Source organism: Rhipicephalus microplus, chromosome 5 (assembly GCF_043290135.1).
Source record: "Rhipicephalus microplus isolate Deutch F79 chromosome 5, USDA_Rmic, whole genome shotgun sequence".
Lineage (NCBI taxonomy): Eukaryota > Metazoa > Arthropoda > Arachnida > Ixodida > Ixodidae > Rhipicephalus > Rhipicephalus microplus.
Genome location: NC_134704.1, coordinates 201,635,871 through 201,657,987, shown reverse-complemented (window position 1 = coordinate 201,657,987; position 22,117 = coordinate 201,635,871). Strand labels below are relative to the sequence as shown.

The following is a 22,117-nucleotide window of genomic DNA, read 5'->3' as shown; positions in this document are numbered from 1 at the left end:
ACGTCATCGTGATAGCACAGGCATGTGGACCATTTGTGTCCACGCAGGAGAGAGTCCATCATCCTTTCAAATGTAGCTGGAGCATTACATAATCCGAATGGCATAACCTTGAACTGGAAAAGTCCATCAGGTGTAATGAATGTGGTTTTCTCACGGTCTCGATTATCGACAGGAATCTGCCAGTATCCCGATCGTAAGTCGATAGATGAAAAGTAGGCAGACCCGTATAGGCAGTCGAAAGCATCGTCAATCCACGGCAGTGGATACACGTCATTACTTGTTACTTTGTTTAAATGACGGTAGTCTACGCAGAAGCGCCAGCTGCCATCCTTCTTCTTGACTAGCACGACCAGCGATGCCTATAGACTGCAGTAAGGTTCGATGACGTCTTTTGTGAGCATTTTTTCAACTTCGTGCTGGATAACTTGTCGCTCAGCATTAGACACTCAATAAGGACGTCGTCGGATGGGGCTGGCGTCACCAGTGTTAATTCTATGAGTTACGAAGGATATCTGACCCAAAGGGCGGTCATCAAAATCAAAGATGTCACGGTAAGATTTCAGCAGGTGTCGGATATCAGCTGTCTGTGCTGGAAGAAGGTCAGGGGCGATCATTTTGTCGATGGTGGCATCCGCTGCGCTCTTAGATGAGGAGAATCGGCAGATGACGAAGTGGATTTGGCAACGAACGCCGAAATGGCAGCATCTATAGAAGAAGCTTTTGCCAGATTCATACCATCTGAGATAACTTGAGTGCACCAACTGAAGTTTAGGATCGGAAGAGATGCTGTATTTCCCGTGACTGTCAAAAGTGCGTGAGGCTCGGCAACAATTTTGGCCAGCAGAACGTCAGCAATAGGTGTCAACATGTAGGCACCGTAGGGAACAGGAGGAACGCATCTCAGACTCACGTAGGTAACGGCTTGAGGTGCTAGGCGACCGTGATTTACAGAACACAGACGTGGTTGTGCTGGTGTTGGGTCGTCATGGTAACACGGTAAATGAAATTGAAGCATGCCTGTTCCACATTCAATAACGGCAGAGTGGGCGGATAAAAAGTCCACGCCGAGAATAGGTTCATGGGAACATTTCTCGAGCACAGCAAACAGCACTGTCGAGGAGCGATCGGCAACATTTATACGCGCGGAGCACATCCAAGCACGGGAAATGTGCCACCGTCGGCGACCTGAATGAGCGGTACTGTGGGTGGCGTTAAAACGTTTCTAAGGCGGCAACCAAGTTCTGCATTAATCACTGGTATGTGAGCCCCTGTGTCCACAAGTGCAACAACAGGTGTTTTGTCTACTTCAACGTCAATAAGGTTTCGTCGAGTCGGTAGCATGGTCAGAGGATTTGGCAGGCAAGTGGTCGATGCAGCATCACCTCCAGGAACTGCATCATCTAGTTTTACCGTGGCAGGTGGTCAGTCGGCGACGTTGGTCGGCGAAATTGGGGTGAGTGAGACGATGGGCGACGGGAGAGCGGTGAACGGGACTGGTGAGCATGCGGAGGTGGAGAACGATGACGATATGGCGGCATAAAAGGAAAGTCTTCACTGGTGGCCTCAGGTGATTCCCGGTAAGGTTGAAAGCGTCCATGATCCCTCTCTGGGCGATGGGTGTACCCATAGGATGCCTGATGCCAATACCATTTTGTTACAATGGCGGGTTACATGTCCGATATGGTGGTAGTTGAAACAAATCGGACGATCGTCAGTAGTTTTCAACTCAGTTCAATTTCGAGGGCGCACCGGAAGGTTTTGGCTTTCGGAGTACGAAACAGGGGGTCGATCACGGTCGGTCGGCTGAGAGGGAGCTGTATTGCACTCTGATGCCAGTCCAGCACGGGAAAGCTCTTGTCGCACAATGGCATGTGCCAGTGGCACCATGTGAGGGCTTGATTCCCAGGCCTGGGAGCACGTGGACGCAGGAGACAGAGCTTTAAGTTCACGTCTGTCGATCGTGGTCACATGCTCTGCAGTTAACGGCGTCTGTAGTGCAGGCCCGTCTTCGCACGACCAGGTTGCTGCTATGTTTGGTAGTCGAGTGAAATGGTGGGCGATACGTCGACTTTTTGCGGCCTCTAAACGCTGGCACTTTTTGATGATGGCGTCAACCGTGTTGCAGTCCTTGCATATGAGAAGGTTGAACGAATCATCTGCAATACCTTTTAATATGTGTGCTACTTTCTCGGTTTCTTCCATGTCATTTTCCGCTTTTCGGCAAAGGGCGAGCACGTCATGTATGTAAGTCACGTAGGACTCTGCTGATGTTTCCGCATGAGATGCCAACTTCAGCGACTGTCTTTTTACCCACACACTTGCCGAAAAGGGCGCGCATCTTTTCCTTGCACGCATCCAAGCTTCCAATTTTATCTTCGTGGTTTTCGAACCACACCTTTGCTGCTCCTTTCAAGTATAACAGGATGTTGACCAACATAAGAGTTTGATTCCAGCCGTAATTCTTACTTGTACGTCCATACAACGGCAACCATTCTTCGATGTCGACATCATCAGTGTCACAGAACGTGTCAGGATCTTTTAGCTGTAGAAGGACAACAGTTGTTGTTGTAGTCACCTCGGCGGGAGCGGGTCCCTGATTTCCCATGGTGGAAAAATCCAAACGTCGGCCACTGCGAAGCATCATTATATTATGTTGTACCCCGCACCACCACCAAATGTCACGGTGTGAGAGAATGATTGAAATAAATATAATGACAAAATATACAGGAGAGTCGGAGACAGCCGTGGCCAAGATGGAGGTACAACAGCAACAACAACACGAGCACCATCGCATTCATCATCTTTCTCGTCTACCTGATGCCCTCTCGTTGCAGATGTCATGTTACAATATCTATTTCTGTATTTGGCTGCCTGTCTGTCTAACTAGCTGCCTACTTCCGGGTGCTCTTGTGATTGCCTCCTTCACTTGCGGCAGAACAAAATATAGGTATCGGAGCGTCAGAGGGCATGACGTATACGACTCTATGCTCTTGACATTAGTACCATAGAACTCACTCCATGAAGTACACTTCATTTTGATAATAGTGACATCTGTGCTTTAACGTGAGTGCTGATGTTACATCAGACAATATGTTGCCCTTTGAATGCTAGTTTAGTAGACTTTCCTGGTTACCTATAGTGTGCACATAACAACTACACTCATGAAAACGCACCCATATACTTCGTAATGCTTGACTCAAAGCTAAACAATGCAACACTATAAATTACACCTCGACTGCTTTACGGATTCCTGGAAGATCGGGGGTTTGCAAAATTTTTCTTTAAAATTGTCTATCAAATTCACCTGGCCTGAATTTTAGGTGCTGAGTTTGCTTTTGCAAAGTTCTTTTTGCTGGTAGGGGCACAAAATTCTCTTTTACAAAATAATAGCTTTTGGTGCCACACGCAACTTTCAAATCCAGAGCTTTCTGAATAGTCTCAAAAGACCATGAACTGCCTCGCATCGTGCCCTTCTCCAGCACACGAGCTTGGTCAGATAAAAGAACTTTTGCCGCTGATTGAAGCTGTGTCTCATGATTGCTTTCTGCTTTGTGCCGTTGCTTGTATTCTAGATTCAGGCAACGCTCCAGCTCTACTTTTCTCTCTGACTTTACTGATGATTTGCGCCCTGCGGAGAGATAAGTAGATAAGCTTACCACTAGCATCAATATTGATCGTATGACAGAAAACTACTCTCTCATTCAGTAACTTACCAAGCAGTGAAGAAGGCAAGATTGTCAAACTAGCATTAGCGTTTAAAAGTTTTCTTTTCATCCCATCTGCGAGCAAATAAGTAGTCATAAACACTTAAAAAGCCTCCTAATGATTCATCTGCCATCACGCTTGAAGAATATACATGCGCTCTCAGATAAAGAATGCCCATTGCATGCAGAGATAGGTACAGCACAACAGTTCATTCCTCCGTTTCAATCCTATATATGTGAAACTTGCCTCCAACAAGCAGTGTGCAAACTATGAAAGTAAAACTCGCTTGGACTTGGGAAAAACTATATCAGAATTACATGACAAGTAAGTGTCTGCTGTACGCAATATTTGCCGTGCCATTTCACACGAGCAGATATCTGTCTGCACTCATTTGGGCTGGAGTGCACGCTGCACGAAGCGACAAGAACAAGATTATAGCCTTACGAACAAATGCGTCCGGCGTGGAAGAAAAGCACTAAACTTCTTAATTTTCTGCATGATAAAAAGAAATACACCTCAGAAAAATTGTGAAAACAAATTTCGCTTGCACTAGGGAAAACCTACATTAGGGTTACTCAAGAAGTGCCCTGTGCGCGCATTATTAAACATGCCATTTCACACGAGCAAGCATTTGTCTGCACTCATGGCGGCAGCAATGACCGCTGAATGAAACTACAAGATTAATCATATAATCTCAGGTACAGCTGCCTGAAGTATGGTAGGTGCACCTTGTGCTACTGTGTTATAATTATTTTGGGGTTTTACAATCAGGAATTAAGATATAAAAATAAGTAAGGTAGTATTGGAGGGCTTCTGAAATTTTGACCACGTGAGGCTCGTACAATGTGCACCTAAATCGTCTTCTAGCATTTTGCCCCCATCAAAAAGCAACTGCCCTGGCTGGGATTGAATATCTGAATTTCATGTCATTAGCCAAGTCCGGTAAGCACTGTTCCATCACTGGTCTTCCAAAAGTCAGCTGTGTATATTGTGAACATAACATAATAACCAATGTTCAATAAAATTATGAAAGCCTCTTTCAACAAGCACAGTATGAACATATGTTGCTGTTTACTTACGAGAGAAAATACTAGGAACAGCGTTTGATTTCAACTTTTTTCCATTCCGTTCAAATCTTCCATCCATAAATTGATCAGGAGTGAAATGATCCTGCATGCCAGTGAACACACAGCTCGCTGGTCGCGGGATCGAATCCCGGCTGCGGTGGCTGCATTTTTGATGAAGGCGGAAATGCTGTTGGCCCTTGTGCTCAGATTTGGGTGCACGTTAAAGAACCCCGTGTGGTCGAAATTTCCGGAGCCCTCCACTATGACGTCTCTCATAATCATAAGGTGGTTTTGGACGTCAAACCCTATATATCATATCAGTGCACATACAGAGCACAAATTGCTAATCAATACTACTCGATCGAGTGTGTGATGGCTTTATTCCTATAATTGTTGTCCTACCAAGTGTTTATCTCCCAAACATGCTTTTAGTGTGCGTAATGCACCCAACAAATGAGCATGCTCAATAGATCTTACTCTTCTGTTTTTGAGAACTGTACGAGTTCACGGAAACTGCCATTTTACAAAACCAAGGCTATTGCGATAGCACAGCTGGACAGCTGCGGTACTGAGCTCGTTATGTGGTGCGTCTTAACAGCAGTTTTATTTTAACAAAACTATCCTACCTCTGCTTTCTAAGTTCAGTAACTCAATTACGCAGAAAACATCTGAACAAGATAAATCAGTCACGCCTTACTGTAACATACATTCCTCATGTTGTCACATCATTGCAGAGGTAGCAGCGAGTGCGTCCATACACAAAAATGTCTATGCAGAATTAATATTGGATGGGGCATAACGAGCGCGTGTGCCTGATACGTCATGTTTCGACTGTATCAGAAACATTCGTCAGGGAATTGTCGTATTGTTAACATACGTTGATTACACGGGCTACAGCTCACAGTAAGCTGTTCGAAGGAAATCTCACCTCGCATATCTTTGACCCCCACGAAATAGGTTTTTGCCGTTGCATTCGAAGCAACCACTGCAGCCGATGAACCATGATCATTCTTCCTCATGGAATAGAATAAAAAGCCTTGCCGGTTTCCGAGCAATCGCTACAGTTTGTAGCCGAGCACGCAGTCAAAGTAGCATTCTGATGGCTGTGATGTACTACTGTGATGGTAGAGCGTAAAACTGCAGACCTGGTGCGCACATGAAGCTGGTCCTCAGTCACCCCCATGCATCCATAAACCGTGTTCATAAAAGGGGTGAACACGAAACACCTACCCCTAGGGCAATGACCAGCCAGATTCACTTTGAACTTGACTGGCGATGATTCGCGCCAGTGCAGCGGTGGCGTCGGAAAACACAAAATTTGCCTCTGCCTCAGCTTTTCCGCAATGCATGCTTGCTGGCGACGCTGGCGGCGTTGGCGGCACCGGCGGCGTTAGAAACAGATGCGCTACACTGGTCCCGTAGGGACCATATACAGTTACACCAGTTCGCCAACCTCTTTTCCCAGGGTGACATTATCGTGGCGCATGCTCGCGCTGGCGCCGGCCCGGAGTTTCCCCTCCTGTCTTTTTTGTTCCGTTCTGGAGGTCCAGTGAAGAGAAGCGTTTTACGGTTCAGAGGTGATCGAAGACGTTGTCTTTGTGATCTCGTTCAGGCGGCAATATTTGACACAGAAATGCAGAGTGCCATCCATATTTTTTAACGCAGACTGTTTGACGGACTCTTTCAACAGTATATTGTGTCGTGCGGCTGCACTTTGTCTACATGTGATTTTTCAAGTGCCCGTTCTGTGGTTCAAACCCAGGAGACTCTCACGATGTAGTCGGTCCTTTTCTTGAGTAGAAATGCTTAGGGGTGATGAACGCTTGTTGATGACGAGGAACAGTCTCTGCACCGCTGCAGAAGGCCTCGGAGCACTTGCTTTGGGTGAGCAAGAAAACTTAGGCTGACGTCGAAGGATGTTTCATGTATTGGGGTCATCGGTATAGTTTCCTCAAAATATAAAAAGGCAAAAGTATCGGTGCCAGGTTAGATTTTTTCTGTGCCATACTTACTGATTTATACATGCATTACTTGACTAAAAACGAATGCGCGTTTTTGATGTTTTGTATGCTGTCATTTCCTAACTGCATGTTTTGCTTATGCAGTGGTGTTTCATGATTTTCTTGTACTGTACTCTACACATTCGACGTATTACGGAGAAAGTTCCTCTTAGTTTACTTTCTTCTTTACAATTTACTCCTGCTCTATGTCCTGCAGTCTACGGTTTATCGTTTTTCGAAGGGAAAGGTGGTGTTATTGCTTTTTAATTCCTTCCTGTTTTCTCTTACAGTCATAATACGTATTGCTCTCGTCAGCCTTGCTAGACACAATATGGTTAGAACAAAGAACCAAGAAAAGCATAGTTGACATTATTTCTAGTTATTGCGATTTAAATGGGAAGAAAAATAAGTGGACAAAACGTTCACTTACCGTCAGAAATATCCAAACCAGTGATTCTCAAATAAGGCGTCCTATGCTCTACCAACCGAGTTAAGCAGCTGTCATCTTCCGTTCTCTTCAATTAGCATGTATGTGCATTTAATTCTGGGAGTGTTGGTCACTGATGCTACTTCTCCCACTTGCATGACTGCAAGTGTAGAAAACTCTGATACTAATATACCATGAAAAGCTGTGCGGAGAGCAGTTCATTGTTTCCATGGGAAGCTGAGATGATACAAGATAACGAATGCGTTCTTCCAACTAAGGGGGAAAAACTGGTTTTTTAACGGTCAACAATTTCGTCTTTTTCCTTTGAATTACGCTACGAGGTATTTTTCTTCAGACTACTTCCTGACTGCTTATGCGCAGGACGAGTTCTTCTACGTACTTGGACACACAACAATGAGTCCTGCCGAGATTTGCGGCATCTTATTCCCAGATGAGTGTCCACCCAGCAGTGTACTCAACTGGACAGTGCCGTTGCCAGTGAGGACCAAGCCACCCGTGACGCCCGTCCCGCTGCCAAAGGTCTGTGCCAAATTTCATTTTTTCACACGGCTGAGCACGAAAGTGTACTACGAAGGAGGGATCATCCCGAGCAAAAGATTACGGTTGATAACTGTGTCCGTAATTAGAGACAGGGCAGAAAAAGACGACGCGCCGTTCGAACATTATTCTATCAGCCGGAGGCGGGGGCAAGGGAGGCGCGAGCCCTCCCGATTAGGAAAAGTTGAGGGGCTGAGCCTCCCCACTTTCGACAGTGGTCTCTCTTGGCTGCACGCAGGATAAACTTACAAGTAAGGCGAAGTTTTCCGTTACAACAGTAATCACTGAGTTTTCTTCGAACGGGAGATTAAAAAGGTAACGAGGCTATTTTACAACACAGTGAAATTTCGCCAACATTTCGGCTGTGATGATTTTTTTTTTGTAGGCTTTTCGCGGTGCGCGTCGCCTATGCGACGCTTTCGCGTCTTGTGCTGTAACAGTGCAGAGGAGGCAAGCGCTGAACAGGGGCCCTCTAACATTACATCCCTTGTTCATGCCTTTATTCTGGTGTGACTTGTTGCGGCAGTTACAGATGGGAACAATCAAACTTTTTTCAAAGGCTGGTCAAAGCATTTGCTGCTTCCGGAAAATAATTCTCTTCGAAAAGTGTATATCATCACCGCTGATCTGTGGAAGCTGTTGCGAACCGATGAGTGTGACGAATCGTTTCTGATGTTCAATTTTTTCTGCATATAAACGCCAAAAATTATTTCCGCGTTAGTCTCTGATAAACCTGATCAGCCTTGCTTATGCTAAGTTGGAGCTTTAGCAGCAGCTTTCAAAGTGGCCATGAATAAAGCAGTGAACTCCAGCTCCGTAGGAAGCTAAGCTTTTAAGCTTGTCTAACAACATCCACCGGACTAGAAAGAAGAGGAAAGACCGTGGTTCTCAGCACTAAGGAGGCTTAGATAAGAGTCGGCCTACTTGATTTTACTTAACTTGAATTGTGTTTTATAGCTCCTAATACATCTAGGACAGTAAATGGGCGCACAAGTGCAGCACTGCTTATTTCTTTCCATTCCTCTTTCTCTAAGCAAGTATGAGCTGAGAGAGGTGTATACGCATACAAACTACTAGACACAGTTATGCTGCAAGTGGAAAAAATTTATATACTCATAATTCATCTTGCAAGCTGCTATATGTAGCCGGTGCTATTGTGATTGGCAGCTAGCTTAATTGAATTACATTCAGAAGGAGATGCTCTCCAGCCTCGTGAAATCATATAGAAAGGAGGCAATTTCGAGGCGCACAGAAAATTTTAATTGCCGGAGAACCAATGGCAAATAATATGCCGTTTCGTAAATAGCTCATTTTTTATTTTTAACGTGGTCGTGCATAAGTGGTCATCACGTATTAGCTCATTGTCGCGTCATTTGCCGCCTCGCGTAACAAGCTGGTGCTGTGTGCATAACAAAGACTGTTTGAACCAATCATAAACAGCTAAAGACAATTTCAGAAGGAAGCAACGGGGAGTAGTTTAATGTTATAATCACCCACATCCCTATTGAAAAAATGTCCATCATAGGAATGGCGGATTCCACCATTCACCATTTGGTGGATTATGGCGGTGAAAATTTTAGTGGCACATGGTGCAGGGTGGCTTATGGTGGAGCGGATGGTGGATGGTGTGCTCCAACCGGCAATGCTGGAGTGCGAAACAGCATCAGAACCACCGTGACGAGCTGCCACTAAAGAAATAATAAACATAATTGTATAGAAAACGATGTAGAAAGCACCCGTAAAATACTAAAAGTGCGACAGCACAGAATCAAACCTGCATATCCAATTTTTGAAGTGAGCACACCAAACACTGCGCCACGCCAACAGATGGCGATTGGGTGTTAAAGAAGTAGTCAACTCAAAAAGTCAATGTTTAACTTCAGATCTGTTTGTCGTTTACTCGGGAGGGACGGGACCTGCAGCTGCTACTAAAATTTGTACATTTGATAAACATGAACAACTGCTGCCTGTAGCAATTGGCACTGCGATAATAGCAACAGCGCTTTGTTTTTGTTACAATATACAACAGCAAAAAAATACAACTCACTGGACTGAGTTTATCGGCAGTTACTGCCAAGTTTATTATTCGTTTCTCGCTCCTTCCAAAGGGCGATATCACTTCAGGCTTTATGACACTCATTCAATAGATACACCCACACAATTGGTTTTGGAGTTTTTTGCGCAACGCACAGCGCAGTCGTGCCAGCGCACCGCTGTTGCTCTGTCGTTAGCAACAACTACATAACGGCTTGCCCTAAATGAATGCAGTGCGCCAGAAACATTATGCTATCATATTGGTTCAGTAAGCATACGAATTGGCGTCTCTATGTTCTCGCATAAGAGCCAGTGAAGTGCCAGTGAGTGTGACCGGCTGCTATCAGTGAGGGGAGGCGTACATTTGATAGAAGTGCCGCAAGCGCGTCGCATCGATGTTTGTCGCTTCTTGCGCGGACACCGTACACAAAAAAAAGGCTTAATTTAGGTTAAATGATGCCGCAGTTGTGCTGTATTCTGATTTTTACTTGTCGAAATTGTGTATTCTGAAACCCAGAAGGGCCGATAACACTTGTAGGGGCTCGGTCGGTATGACAAACCTTTGGTGTAAATTATGGTGGTAGAACAGAAGGGTGAAAGTCAAATTCACTGCGGCTCATCTCAACGCATGTCGAAAGGGAGAGTTTAAGCCGATTCGCACGCAGTTTGTTAACGTAAAGGTACAGCTCAAACAATAGAGTGTGCAAGAATTACCAGACTTTCGTTTCTTGCGCAGCGGCATCGAGTGACCACTGTGTTCTGCTCTAACATTGAAAGGGGCAATTGCCAACTAGAGGCAATTTATTTGTGGACAACTGCGCGCCCATTCAAAAAAAATTATTGTCATATTCACAGTGACATTTGAAATCTTCAAAACATCACAACAAAGAAACACATCGTGAGTGTAAAACTGATGTAAGTACGTGCGCGAAATGTAAACATATTCCCGGCCGCATATTTTATGCTCCACAAAATTTGAAGTGTTGTCGCCACCACAGTAATAAAAAAAACGTATGGAAAGCGTAATCAGCAGCATTAGTTTTTTTTTTGGCCGTATGCATATATCTCTGCGCATTCAAGAACGAAACAATACAAATAAGTGATTTCAAATGCTGTCATGTGCTTTTCATCCTGCCACCATCATCCAACTTGCTCACCATGTCTTCCATCAAACGCCTTTTGCCTCGCCACCATGAGCCGGCATTTTCAACCATCACCACCATGGCTCGCCACCACCACCACCTTTTGCCACCATTGTTTCCACTCTGGTCGTCATCAGCCGGCGTATTCCGCCGTCAGTACCATTGGCTCGCCACTACCACAACCATATGCATCACATTTCTAATTTCGCTGTCATTAGCCATTATGCCCACTACTTTCCATCATATCCACTAATATTTCCACCATATTCACTAATCTTTCCACCATATCCACCAACGATTCCAGCATCCACCAACCCAAGATTTTTAATAGGGATTTCGTTCTTTCAAAGGAAAGTTTTGTGTACACGGTTTTATTGGCGTGTTTATGCAGGTGCCTGTGAGCCCCTTAGAAAATATAATACAAATACAATGAGTGTAAACGATGTAGCACACTCCCAACATCACGAATTATACATTTTTAAATAAAATAATTTACAAGTTCAGAATAGGGTAATACCATTGCTATAACATTAGTAATATTGTCACGGGGTCGTGACGTGGCCGAAGACAGGAGACTTCTTGTTGGAATTTAACTGTTTGTTTGGGCGAACTTGTGCCCGGTAAACAGAAAGTCCAATTACAGCAGCAGTCTCGCACAGATAGCAGTCTCAGACTGATAGCGGCGAACGGAGCGTCGGCCTTCGATCAACAACTGACAAGCGCGAAGCGCGTCGGCATTTATACTCCCGCCGTCGAATGTTCTAGCGCTATCGCTGGTGGCGGCGTGCGTTCCAGAACAATCTGTACCATTCGCACAGTGGGCGTGATCTTATCGAAATGATCTACTACAGTCCGGAACCCTCTAGAAAACTGCAGGCGCGGTTTGCGCTGAGAATCGTGGGGTGTTTTGGGACGATAACAAAAACTTGGGAAATGGAACGTGGCATTGCCCCCTCTAAAAAAGGCATCGTCTCGATGCTTTAACTAAAAATGAAGGTACAATAATAATGCAAGAAAGTACAATGAATAAATTACGATACAACAATAATACAAAAAAACACTGTTTCAGTTTGTTAACGCGCATGAAACGGCTTGAGGCGTGCGACATGGACGACGTCAGGTCGCGATCGGCGTCGTTGAGAGTTCGTGATGCCGTCGGGGACAACCTCGTAATCAAGAGGGCCGAGACGTCGAACCACCCTGTACGGTCCGAAGTACCGTCGCAGAAGCTTTTCACTTAGTCCACGTCAGCGTATCGGCGTCCACACCCAAACACGTTCACCGGGCTGGTATTCAACGAAGCGTCGTCGAAGGTTGTAACGGTGGCTGTCGGTCGTCCGTTGATTCTTGATACGGAGCCGCGCAAATTGTCGGGCTTCTTCGGCGCGATGAAGGTACTCGCTCACATCGAGGTTTTCTTCGTCGGTGACGTTGGGTAACATGGCATCGAGCGTCGTTGCCGGGCTCCTTCCGTAGACCAATTTGTATGGAGATAACTGCGTCGTCTCCTGCACCGCCGTGTTGTATGCGAAGGTCACATACAGAAGAATGGCATCCCACGTCTTGTGTTCGACATTGACGTACATTGACAGCATGTCGGCGATCGTCTTGTTAAGCCGCTCGGTGAGGCCGTTGGTCTGTGGGTGGTACGCTGTCGTCCGGCGGTGGTTCGTTTGGCTGTATGCCAAGATCGCTTGAGTTAAGTCGGCAGTAAATGCCGTTCCTCTGTCGGTGATAAGGACCTCCGGGGTGCCGTGACGTAGGACGATATTTTCGACGAAGAACTTAGCTACCTCGGATGCACTGCCTTTTGGCAGGGCTTTTGTCTCGGCGTAGCGGGTGAGGTAGTCGGTGGCTACCACGATCCACTTGTTTCCGAAAGCCGACGTCGGGAACGGCCCCAATAGGTCCATAGCAATCTGCTGGAAAGGTCGGCAAGGTGGATCAATTGGCTGCAGAAGTCCCACTGGCCTTGTCGGCGGTGTCTTGCGTCGCTGACAGTCCCGGCATGTCCTCACATAACGAGTGACGTCGGTTGTAAGACGCGGCCAGTAGTACCTTTCTTGTATCCTCGCGAGCGTGCGAGAAACACCGAGGTGCCCTGCCGTCGGATCGTCGTGCAGGGCCTGCAGGAGTTCTGGTCACAGAGCTGAAGGCACCACAAGGAGATACTTAGCCCGAAGCGGTGAAAAGTTTTACTTTTGTAGAAGACCGTTTCGTAGAATAACGACGCAAGTGCGCGCTTGAATACCTTCGGGACTTCGGCGGTCCTGCCTTTGAGGTATTCTATTAGGGCCTTAAGTTCCGGGTCGGCCCGCTGTCGTTCAGCGAAGTCGTCGGTAGTTATCGTTCCCAAGAAGTAGTCGTCATCCGGGTCGTCGGGTAGCGGTTGGTCGACAGGCGCACGAGAGAGACAGTCGGCGTCGGAGTGTTTTTTGCCGGACTTGTAAATGACAGTAATGTCATATTCTTGAAGTCTCAGGCTCCATCGTGCGAGGCGACCTGAAGGGTCCTTCAAAGTGGCTAGCCAACACAAGGCGTGGTGGTTGCTCACAACTTTGAAGGGCCTGCCGTAGAGGTATGGGCGAAATTTCGACGTAGCCCAGATGATGGCGAGGCACTCCTTTTCTGTTGTGGAATAATTTGCTTCTGCTTTGGATAGCGATCGGCTGGCGTAACTAATAACCCTTTTAAGTCCGTCAGCCCTCTGCACAAGAACGGCGCCAAGACCTACGCTGCTTGCGTCAGTATGTATTTCTGTCTCGGCGAATTCGTCGAAATGGGCAAGTAACGGAGGCGTCTGGAGGCGATGTTTAAGCTCCTGGAAAGCGTGTTCCTGTGGCGTTTCCCACTTGAACTCCACGTCGGCCTTGGTAAGGTTAGTGAGAGGATCGGCGATGCGGGCGAAGTTTTTCACGAACCGCCTATATTAGGCGCACAGGCCCAGAAATCGGCGCACGGCTTTCTTGTCAGTGGCCGGCGGGAATTCGGCGATGGCGGCTGTTTTCCGTGGATCAGGACGAACTCCAGACTTGCTGATAACGTGCCCCAGAAACAAGAGCTCTTCATACGCAAATCTGCACTTTTCTGGCTTCAGTGTGAGTCCGGAAGTCTTGATGGCTTGAAGTACAGCTTCAAGGCGCCGAAGGTGCTCGTCGAAACTCGAGGAAAACACGACGACGTCGTCCAAGTACACAAGGCAAGTCTGCCACTTCAATCCTGCCAGTACTGTATCCATAACGCGTTGAAAAGTTGCAGGCGCTGAGCAAAGGCCGAAAGGCATCACCTTAAACTCGAAGAGGCCGTCCGGTGTTATACACGCCGTCTTCTCTCGGTCTCTTTCGTCGACTTCGATTTGCCAATAGCCAGTCTTGAGGTCCATTGACGAAAAGTACTTGGCGTTATGGAGCCGATCAAGTGCGTCGTCTATTCGTGGGAGAGGATACACGTCCTTTCTTGTGATTTTGTTCAGGCGGCGATAATCGACGCAGAAACGTAGGGTCCCATCCTTTTTCTTCACTAACACCACGGGGGATGCCCATGGGCTCTTGGACGGCTGGATAATATCATCCCGCAGCATCTCATCAACTTGTCTCTTGATGGCCTCACGTTCTCGCGTCGAAACCCTGTACGGACTCTGACGGAGTGGTCTGGCATTTTCTTCGGTTATGATGCGATGTTTCGTGCTTGGGGTGTGCCGAATTTTCGATGACGACGAAAAGCAATCTTCGTATTGCAGGAGCAGGGCCTTGAGCTGTTCTTGCTTATCGTTCGGAAGTTTGGGATTGACGTCAAAAGCTATGGGAGGGGCTTGGTTCCTCTGAGCAGGTTCCGCAGAATCGGCGAGGGCGAAAGCACTGGTGGCTTCAACAATTTCTTCGATGTATGCGACCGTTGTTCCTTTGTTCACATGTTTGTACTCATTGCTGAAATTTGTGAGCATAACCGTTGCTTTGCCTCCCCGCAACTCTGCAATTCCTCTTGCGACGCAAATATTTCGGGTGACCAACAGATGCTGACTGCCTTCAACGACGCCTTCGAAGTCAGGTGATTCAGGAGCGCCGACTGAAATAACGACGCTTGAGCGAGGCGGAATGGTGACTTGTTCTTCCAGCACATTCAAGGCATGGTGTCCAGACGGCGTGCGCGGCGGTAGTGCTTCTTCTGTGGATAACGTTATCGACTTCGTTCGTTCATGTACCGGACGCCCCCGTCAAGCCGTGTACCCAGCACCTCCACCAAATGTCATGGGGTCGTGACGTGGCCGAAGACAGGAGACTTCTTGTTGGAATTTAACTGTTTATTTGGGCGAACCTGTGCCTGGTAAACAGAAAGTCCAATTACAGCAGCAGTCTCGCACAGATAGCAGTCTCAGACTGATAGCGGCGAACGGAGCGTCGGCCTTCGATCAACAACTGACAAGCGGCGAAGCGCGTCGGCATTTATACTCCTGCCGTCGAATGTTCTAGCGCTATCGCTGGCGGCGGCGTGCGTTCCAGAACAATCTGTACCATTCGCACAGTGGGCGTGATCTTATCGAAATGATCTACTACAGTCCGGAACCCTCTAGAAAACTGCAGGCGCGGTTTCCGCTTAGAATCGTGTGGTGTTTTGGGACGATAACAAAAACTTGGGAAATGGAACGTGGCAATATTAATATTATTATTATTTCACGCTTGGGACACATTGTGCAATAGCATACAAAGCAAACTCTAATGCACACAAGCCTGAATATATGCTAAAACTTGTGATACTCATTATTAAAAAAATAAAACAGCCACCATTTGTACAGCAATCATGGTTTACCCTCCAGTCATGGGAATCGGCATACAACACGAAAGTACAACGCGCCTTGACAGGCGTAAATAAATGTTTCCTGCCCAATGATAAAGGAGGGTTCGCCGGAAGAATGTTTTTGTGTTTAGCTGCTATAGGTCCGTTCAATGTGCATATATCCTCGTTGACGCTTGGTACATCTCCAACCCTATGACTAATATCCATGATAAATTTATTAAACAAACTATTGTGGTATCGGTGGATGTTAACCGCCTAAGCATCATCAGGCGTGAAAGCAAGATGAGCGTCGCACATTGGATGCGGAAATTGGGCCAAGGGCGCTATTCTTCGACCTACTCAAGTCTGATTGAGCTGCGTGGTATCTGAGAAAGCGCGTTATGTAACCACTGTGTACGCAAATTCATATCAAAGTGCGAGCGCGTGGATGAAGCTTGTTCTCTTGATATATATATATATATATATATATATATATATATATATATATATATATATATATATATATATATATATATATATATATATATATATATATATGATCTAACAGACAGTAATGCCAAGGAATGTACAGGGGAAGTTATTAGAACCAATGGAATGCAAATAAGAAGAAAGAAAAGTGGATGAAAAAATAACCAGTCGTGACAACTGGTTATTTTTTCATCCGCTTTTCTTTCTTCTTATTTGCATTCCATTCCGTCACAGGTGTCACAGGTGTCAGATAGACGATATAGGTTGAGGCACAATGACGTCACTGCTAATTTTGGAATACGCTGGATCTGAAAGGAGATGCGCTTGTTTTAAGCGTGTTCGAGCCGGCGGTATTCTTGAAATATAGCATAAACCGAAGACACACCATTGAATACCCACAACGTGAATTCAGTGTCGGCAATACCATTTAGAATATCTTCAACTTCGTCGGGCTCGGACATGTTCTTGTCAGCTTGATGGCATAGTGCGACGAAGCTTGATTGTAACTTATGGACTCCGTGGACGTTTGTGCTTGAGTCGACAACTCGTTCTTTGCAGCTTGACGACGACCAAAGGGGTTCCCAAAAAGCTAACGGATCATTTCCTTGAGGCTGTTCAAGCTCGTCATGGCATGCTCATGGTTGTCGAATCAGACACGAGGGGTTCCGTTGAGATAAAAATGAAGTTCGTGAGCATAAGTGTTTGATCCCATCTCCAAGTAGCACTGACACAATAGTCGAGGCGTAGCCACTGGTTGACGTCAGAACCCTCGTGGCCCAAGAACACACCAAGAATTTTACAGGCAGGAAGCGTCACAAAATTTGTTGCGACTGCTGGATTGGCAGGCAGGGCAGGAGGCAAGACGACTGGAGAGGATGTAGGCGAGTCTTGATTGGTCATGCTGGAAGCCGCGAGCGAGCGTCCGCTTTGGAGTTCAATGGCGAGGACGGGGATTGCCCAACTGCATCAAATATTATACGAAAAGCAGACTGTCTCAAAAGAGTATACATCCAGATATATCTGCAGCCCGTTAAGGGAGCAGCGCCAGCCACACAAATTTTCTCGTGCCAATCTGTCGGCTGTCGTTCTCTTCTACGTCGAGTATATCACTATGCCACTCGTAATATCGAAGCAGCTATGAATCCGTTTTGGACAAGCTATATTCGCTGCATACATTAATCTAGCTCACGGTCCCCACCTCGTCCAGTCGAGCCCGAGAGTACTTATTCAAGAACACAATATTTACTATGACTTCTGACACTGGAAAGCCTGGGAAGCTGACAAACTTTTCAAATGAATTCTTACAGGAATAGTGCAGCCAAAGCTGAACGTGCTATTTACAATCATATCATCTATAGCAAGATATAGACCACAATACAAAAAATAAAAGCTCTTTATTCCGCTGTTTACAAATAATGAAAGCTAAGGTCACTTCGCTGCCACCTAATACACATATATTTCGCAGCAGTTGAAATCAGAAATGACGTGGCTTACGCTATGTGAAGCGTCAACACACGACGATCTCTGCATTCTATAGCCTAGCCTTGACTCTAAGCTTATTTGCAACCACGTTCCCTTCATTTCCGAGGTGTAACTTTGACAACCACGTCTCACGTGGACAATATTGAACAAGCGAGAGTGTGTAGCACTTTACATTGTGCAGCGGAGCAAAGGCACTGAGGTATAATGGTGGCTCCTTTAAAAATCACAGCGTGCGTTACACTGACAGCTTAGACGAACTGCATTTGCAAAACAGTGATCTAGCAAATTTATTGATGAAGACTGCTGACAAAGTAGATTTGCCTAATTGAGACGAAAGTGTGTTTCTCTAATCTAGAGAAATATAGGCACACGTAAACACAAGCAGAGATCGGTTGCGATATCGATTCATTGAGGACGAGAGAAACGCAACAGAAGAAGAATCTCAAAGGCATGCCAATTCGACAAAGCGCGATCTACCATGAACTTTTGTAGTTGCTTATTTATTTACCTAAGTTTAGGAATTTCACACTGTCGTGTCACTTATCAAGCAAGAGTGCTACAGTTGAAAAAGAGGACAAAGTACTGCAACATAGCCTCAGTAATTCAATAGCTATGAATGATAAATCTTCTAGAGTGAAAGAGCTCTGTGCAAGGCCAGTAAATGAAGGCAGCAAGCTATCAACTAAAAAACTTTGAACACAGCAAACTGATATAAGTTATGAAAAACAGTAGTAGCTTTTGCTTATATTAACTCAATGGGAATAGAAAAAAACACCTGATAAACACAAACATGAAAGTACACAAAGCACCTAATCAAATAGAAAGAACTTAAACAAAATCATCGCCCAAGTCTTCAGTACATATGGTTAACGAGCGAAAGCTGAAACATGCTGCCATGGTTTTTAGGCATGAGTTCAACCCGACGTGGTACTGGAGCGCTCCACAAATATCGGTTGCATCCTAGCGCTTTTTATTGATGTTAGACACACTTTGAGTGTGGGTTTTTCACTGCGTTTATTTCACATGCCGCACATTGTGCCTGGTATGATCACATTGTACCTCGCATGATCGCAGTAATTAGCAGCTAAATGTGTTTTGCAGTGCTTAGGTACGGACGACTCAAGTGCAAAAAAAGCATATCATAAAAAAGTGAGAAGCAGAAGTGCAGAAAGAGCACAGCAGACCACCGTCAACTGTTTAATAATAGTCTGAGCATCGCACTGAAAAAAAACATTCCGCGCATGCGTGGACACCGAACAAATGACGTAGGTTAAGCACCAACTCGCCCGAAAAGAAGCCCTTTCCTAATGTGTTCGTCACAGCGGTTGTTCTCCAACCACAGGCGGTCATAGACATCGCAGCTGAAGTTAATGGGGTGCTCGAGAAAGTCTCGCTGAAAGTGGCCGTTTGCCCCGGCCAACGCACTTCCACAGTAATGACATTCCAGCTGCGGCACCACATTGTAGCAAGCGTTTGGCATTGCGAGCTAATTCTATGTCGTCGTTTCCAGGATCCAATCGGCCCATGCGCTCGCGTTTCTGTTCATGATTTAGGGCGGCCTGGAAAGGTGCGCAATAATTGGTACGTAGTTGCTGCCGGCACTCGGCCTCCTCAGCTTGTTTTTCGAGCGTACTCACGTTTGCACTGTCAGCGCTCTTCTAGAGTTGTCCGTGGCATATCCACGTGAAAGGTTTGTGGAGAAATCATAGATTGCGCGCTTGGCACCACAGCTGCGACGAGGCCACACAGCACTGCCATTGGCACGCGTGCACGGGAACGACGCTGCTACGACGCTGTACCCGATAGCGCAGTCAATAGAGACTCGCTCTCTGGGAGACGGCGAGTTTCTGTCCGGGACGGTGGCAATTTTTTCGCTCCTCCCGTGCGTTTGTTTTTGACGCCAGCTTCACGCCTTCGGGCACACAGCCCTTCTGAGGGCTATATCTAGTCATGGGCCCGCCTGTTCTCTGGTACCAGGCTCGGGCCAACTAAAACTTGAAGTTGGACTTTACACCCGAAACAGTAGAAGCTTTAGGATGCGTCTCCTACACCAAAGCTTCGCGACAGACGGCCATGGCCCCCGGCCTAAGCTGCGCAAAGCTCGCCTTCGCGCGCGCGCGAGGGCGCTCCATCAAGAACGCGGCCACTCGGGTGGAACCCTCGGAGACAGATAAATCATCCGCCTCTAGTTCCTCATGGGAACTTCAGACACAACCGTCGTCATCCCCACATAGCCAGGACACGACATGGGAGGAATCTGGCACCCCCGACTTCTGATGCAACACACCAACTTGCCTCCCAGCTCAACCGCACACCGTCCCTGAATCGAAGCCCATGACACAGCCCCCGGCCCTTCCTGCAGCAGTGGGGCAGCACGGTGGCACCATCCCAATTGGCAAGAAGTCAAACTATCTCGCCGTGACCCACGAAGTCATCAGGGCCTTCCTGCCCGGATTCTCGGCCACTCGCCGCGTCCGCGTCGATTTCCGGCGCAACGTCATCGCTGTGGATATCCATGCCCTCCGGGATCCCGCACCCCTGCTCCTGGTCGGCCGGATCTGCGACACCCACGTGAGGGGGACGCTCCTCGTGGAAAACAGCTCCGTGGGCACCGTGTATGGCGTCGACGCAACCCTTGAACGACATCGTGGCCAACCTCGAAGCAGCCGTCTCGATAATCTCTTGCGTCCGACGAGGCAGGTGCCTCACGCTCACGTTTCAGGGCACCACAGTGCCGTTGGTGGTGGCCCTCTTCAAGCTTCAGAGGCCGGTCCGCCTCTACTGTCGTGGTCCCTTCAGTGCGCCCGCTGCGGCTGTTTCGGCCACGCCACCACGACTGGTTCGCGAGACTAACGCTGCCTCTGCTGCGGCGGCAGCCACGCGAAAGCACCATGTCCTGCAGAGCACCCTCGCTGCATTAAATGTAGCTGCACACATTCGGCTAATAAGCTGTGCTGCCCTTCCTGGCAAACTCAGAGCAAGGCCACCGTCATCATTGCCTCTTCGGATGGCCCCGTGATGCGCCGCTGAGTGCTGGAGATTGCGAGAACCACTGTCAACATCATCAACGAGCGAGGCAGCACTGCAATTGTCCATGGCCGCTCCTTTCGGGACGCTGTTGCCTCCAGTCGTCGATCGGCGTTGGCATCTCCCCCTCGCCCTCCTACCAGTGCGCCTCCAGCTTCTGCAAGCAAGAGTGCCGCATCGCCCCTCTTCTGGATAACTCCGCCTGGTTGGTTGACTAGAAGGACGTGGTTATTACTGCACTTTCTGCTGCTATCCGCTCGGTGATTGTATTCCTGCCACCGGATTCTCCGTTTCGTGGTCTGTGTGTTGCGGCTATCTGCGCATGAAGCGATCGTCCCGGCAAATTTAGGGAACTGAATTACGAAATTGAGTTCACCGGAACTTTCATCTGTGTGTTCAGCTCAACTTTCTATTTTCTCCCTTTTTTCTTTTGGCTGTACTGAACGATTTTCATTCTTTCTCCGTGCTTGGGCTACGTTCTCTGGCTAGTGTTCGGTGCACCCGCTGGATTACTTCATCGAGGCCAACGAGACACTAATCTGAGAGTTCAACTGAACTTCTTTCTTGTCGAACTGAGACATTTTTTTCTTGTGCTTGTGCTACGTGCTTATGGAAGTGCTCCACGCGCTTCTGTCATTTTATGCGCCTTTTCGGCTCATCCTCTTTTTTTTTCGGTGATTTATTTTCTCGGCCTTTCCGGTGGCTTTTCTGGATGGCTGCGGATCCTCGAGGCGGCTAAGACGCGCGCGATGTGAGGCGGAGCGAATTCCATTTCCAACCTTCTTTTACCTCTTCTTTGTGTCTCTTTTTTCCATGCACCCATTCCCTGTGCCGAACTCTGGAGGTGCCCTCCATTGAGAGAGGCAGTAACAGAACTGCGCTTATTTCTTCCTTTTTTCTTTTCAAAGTTACTTCGACTCGCTCTCTGGGTTTCGTGCAGACCGGTTGTGCCCCCGCGATCTTCGACGACAGCGCACCTCTGACTGACTGGCTCAACCTACGCCATCTCCTGTCGCCGACAAGAGCTCTCGCTGAGTAATGCCCCGTCCTTGGACTCCTGCGACCGTGTCCATCTTTCCTATATTTTCCTTCCTTCTCGGTGTCGCTGTCTCTGCGCCACGCTCTCTCCTTCTGCCTTTCTATCTCTATACCTTTATTCCTATCCTTTTAATATCTCCTTACCGTGATCCCTCGTGAGCTACTGTTGAGGTGTCGCACTCCGATGCAGACATTTACGGGGCACACTTTTCTCTTCTTTTCTCTTTACGAATCACACAAGAAAGCTTGTGACACCACAGCCGGGCTGTTTATCGTTTCTCCTAGCCGCACCCAGTTCTTGTTGTAAAACTAGCAAGCTGGAAAAGAGGTCGGACAGGCAACTTGCCTTTTCGTGTGATAAAGCACATATTTCTT

At 47.2% G+C, this 22,117-nt stretch overlaps 1 protein-coding gene and 1 long non-coding RNA gene across 11 annotated transcripts in view; one reads left to right on the top strand and one right to left on the bottom strand.

The window, feature by feature from the left end:
* Positions 1-22,117, top strand: part of LOC119173563 (sphingomyelin phosphodiesterase) — a 1,093,949-nt gene that overhangs the window by 271,789 nt on the left and 800,043 nt on the right. For all 10 annotated transcript variants that reach the window (XM_075896398.1, XM_075896399.1, XM_075896397.1 and 7 more), the window contains one exon: positions 7,581-7,739. In XM_075896398.1, the coding sequence (XP_075752513.1) occupies positions 7,581-7,739 (159 nt within the window). The remainder of the gene's footprint in view (positions 1-7,580; positions 7,740-22,117) is intronic.
* Positions 1-22,117, bottom strand: part of LOC142818094 (uncharacterized) — a 159,335-nt gene that overhangs the window by 3,869 nt on the left and 133,349 nt on the right. The window lies entirely within an intron of this gene.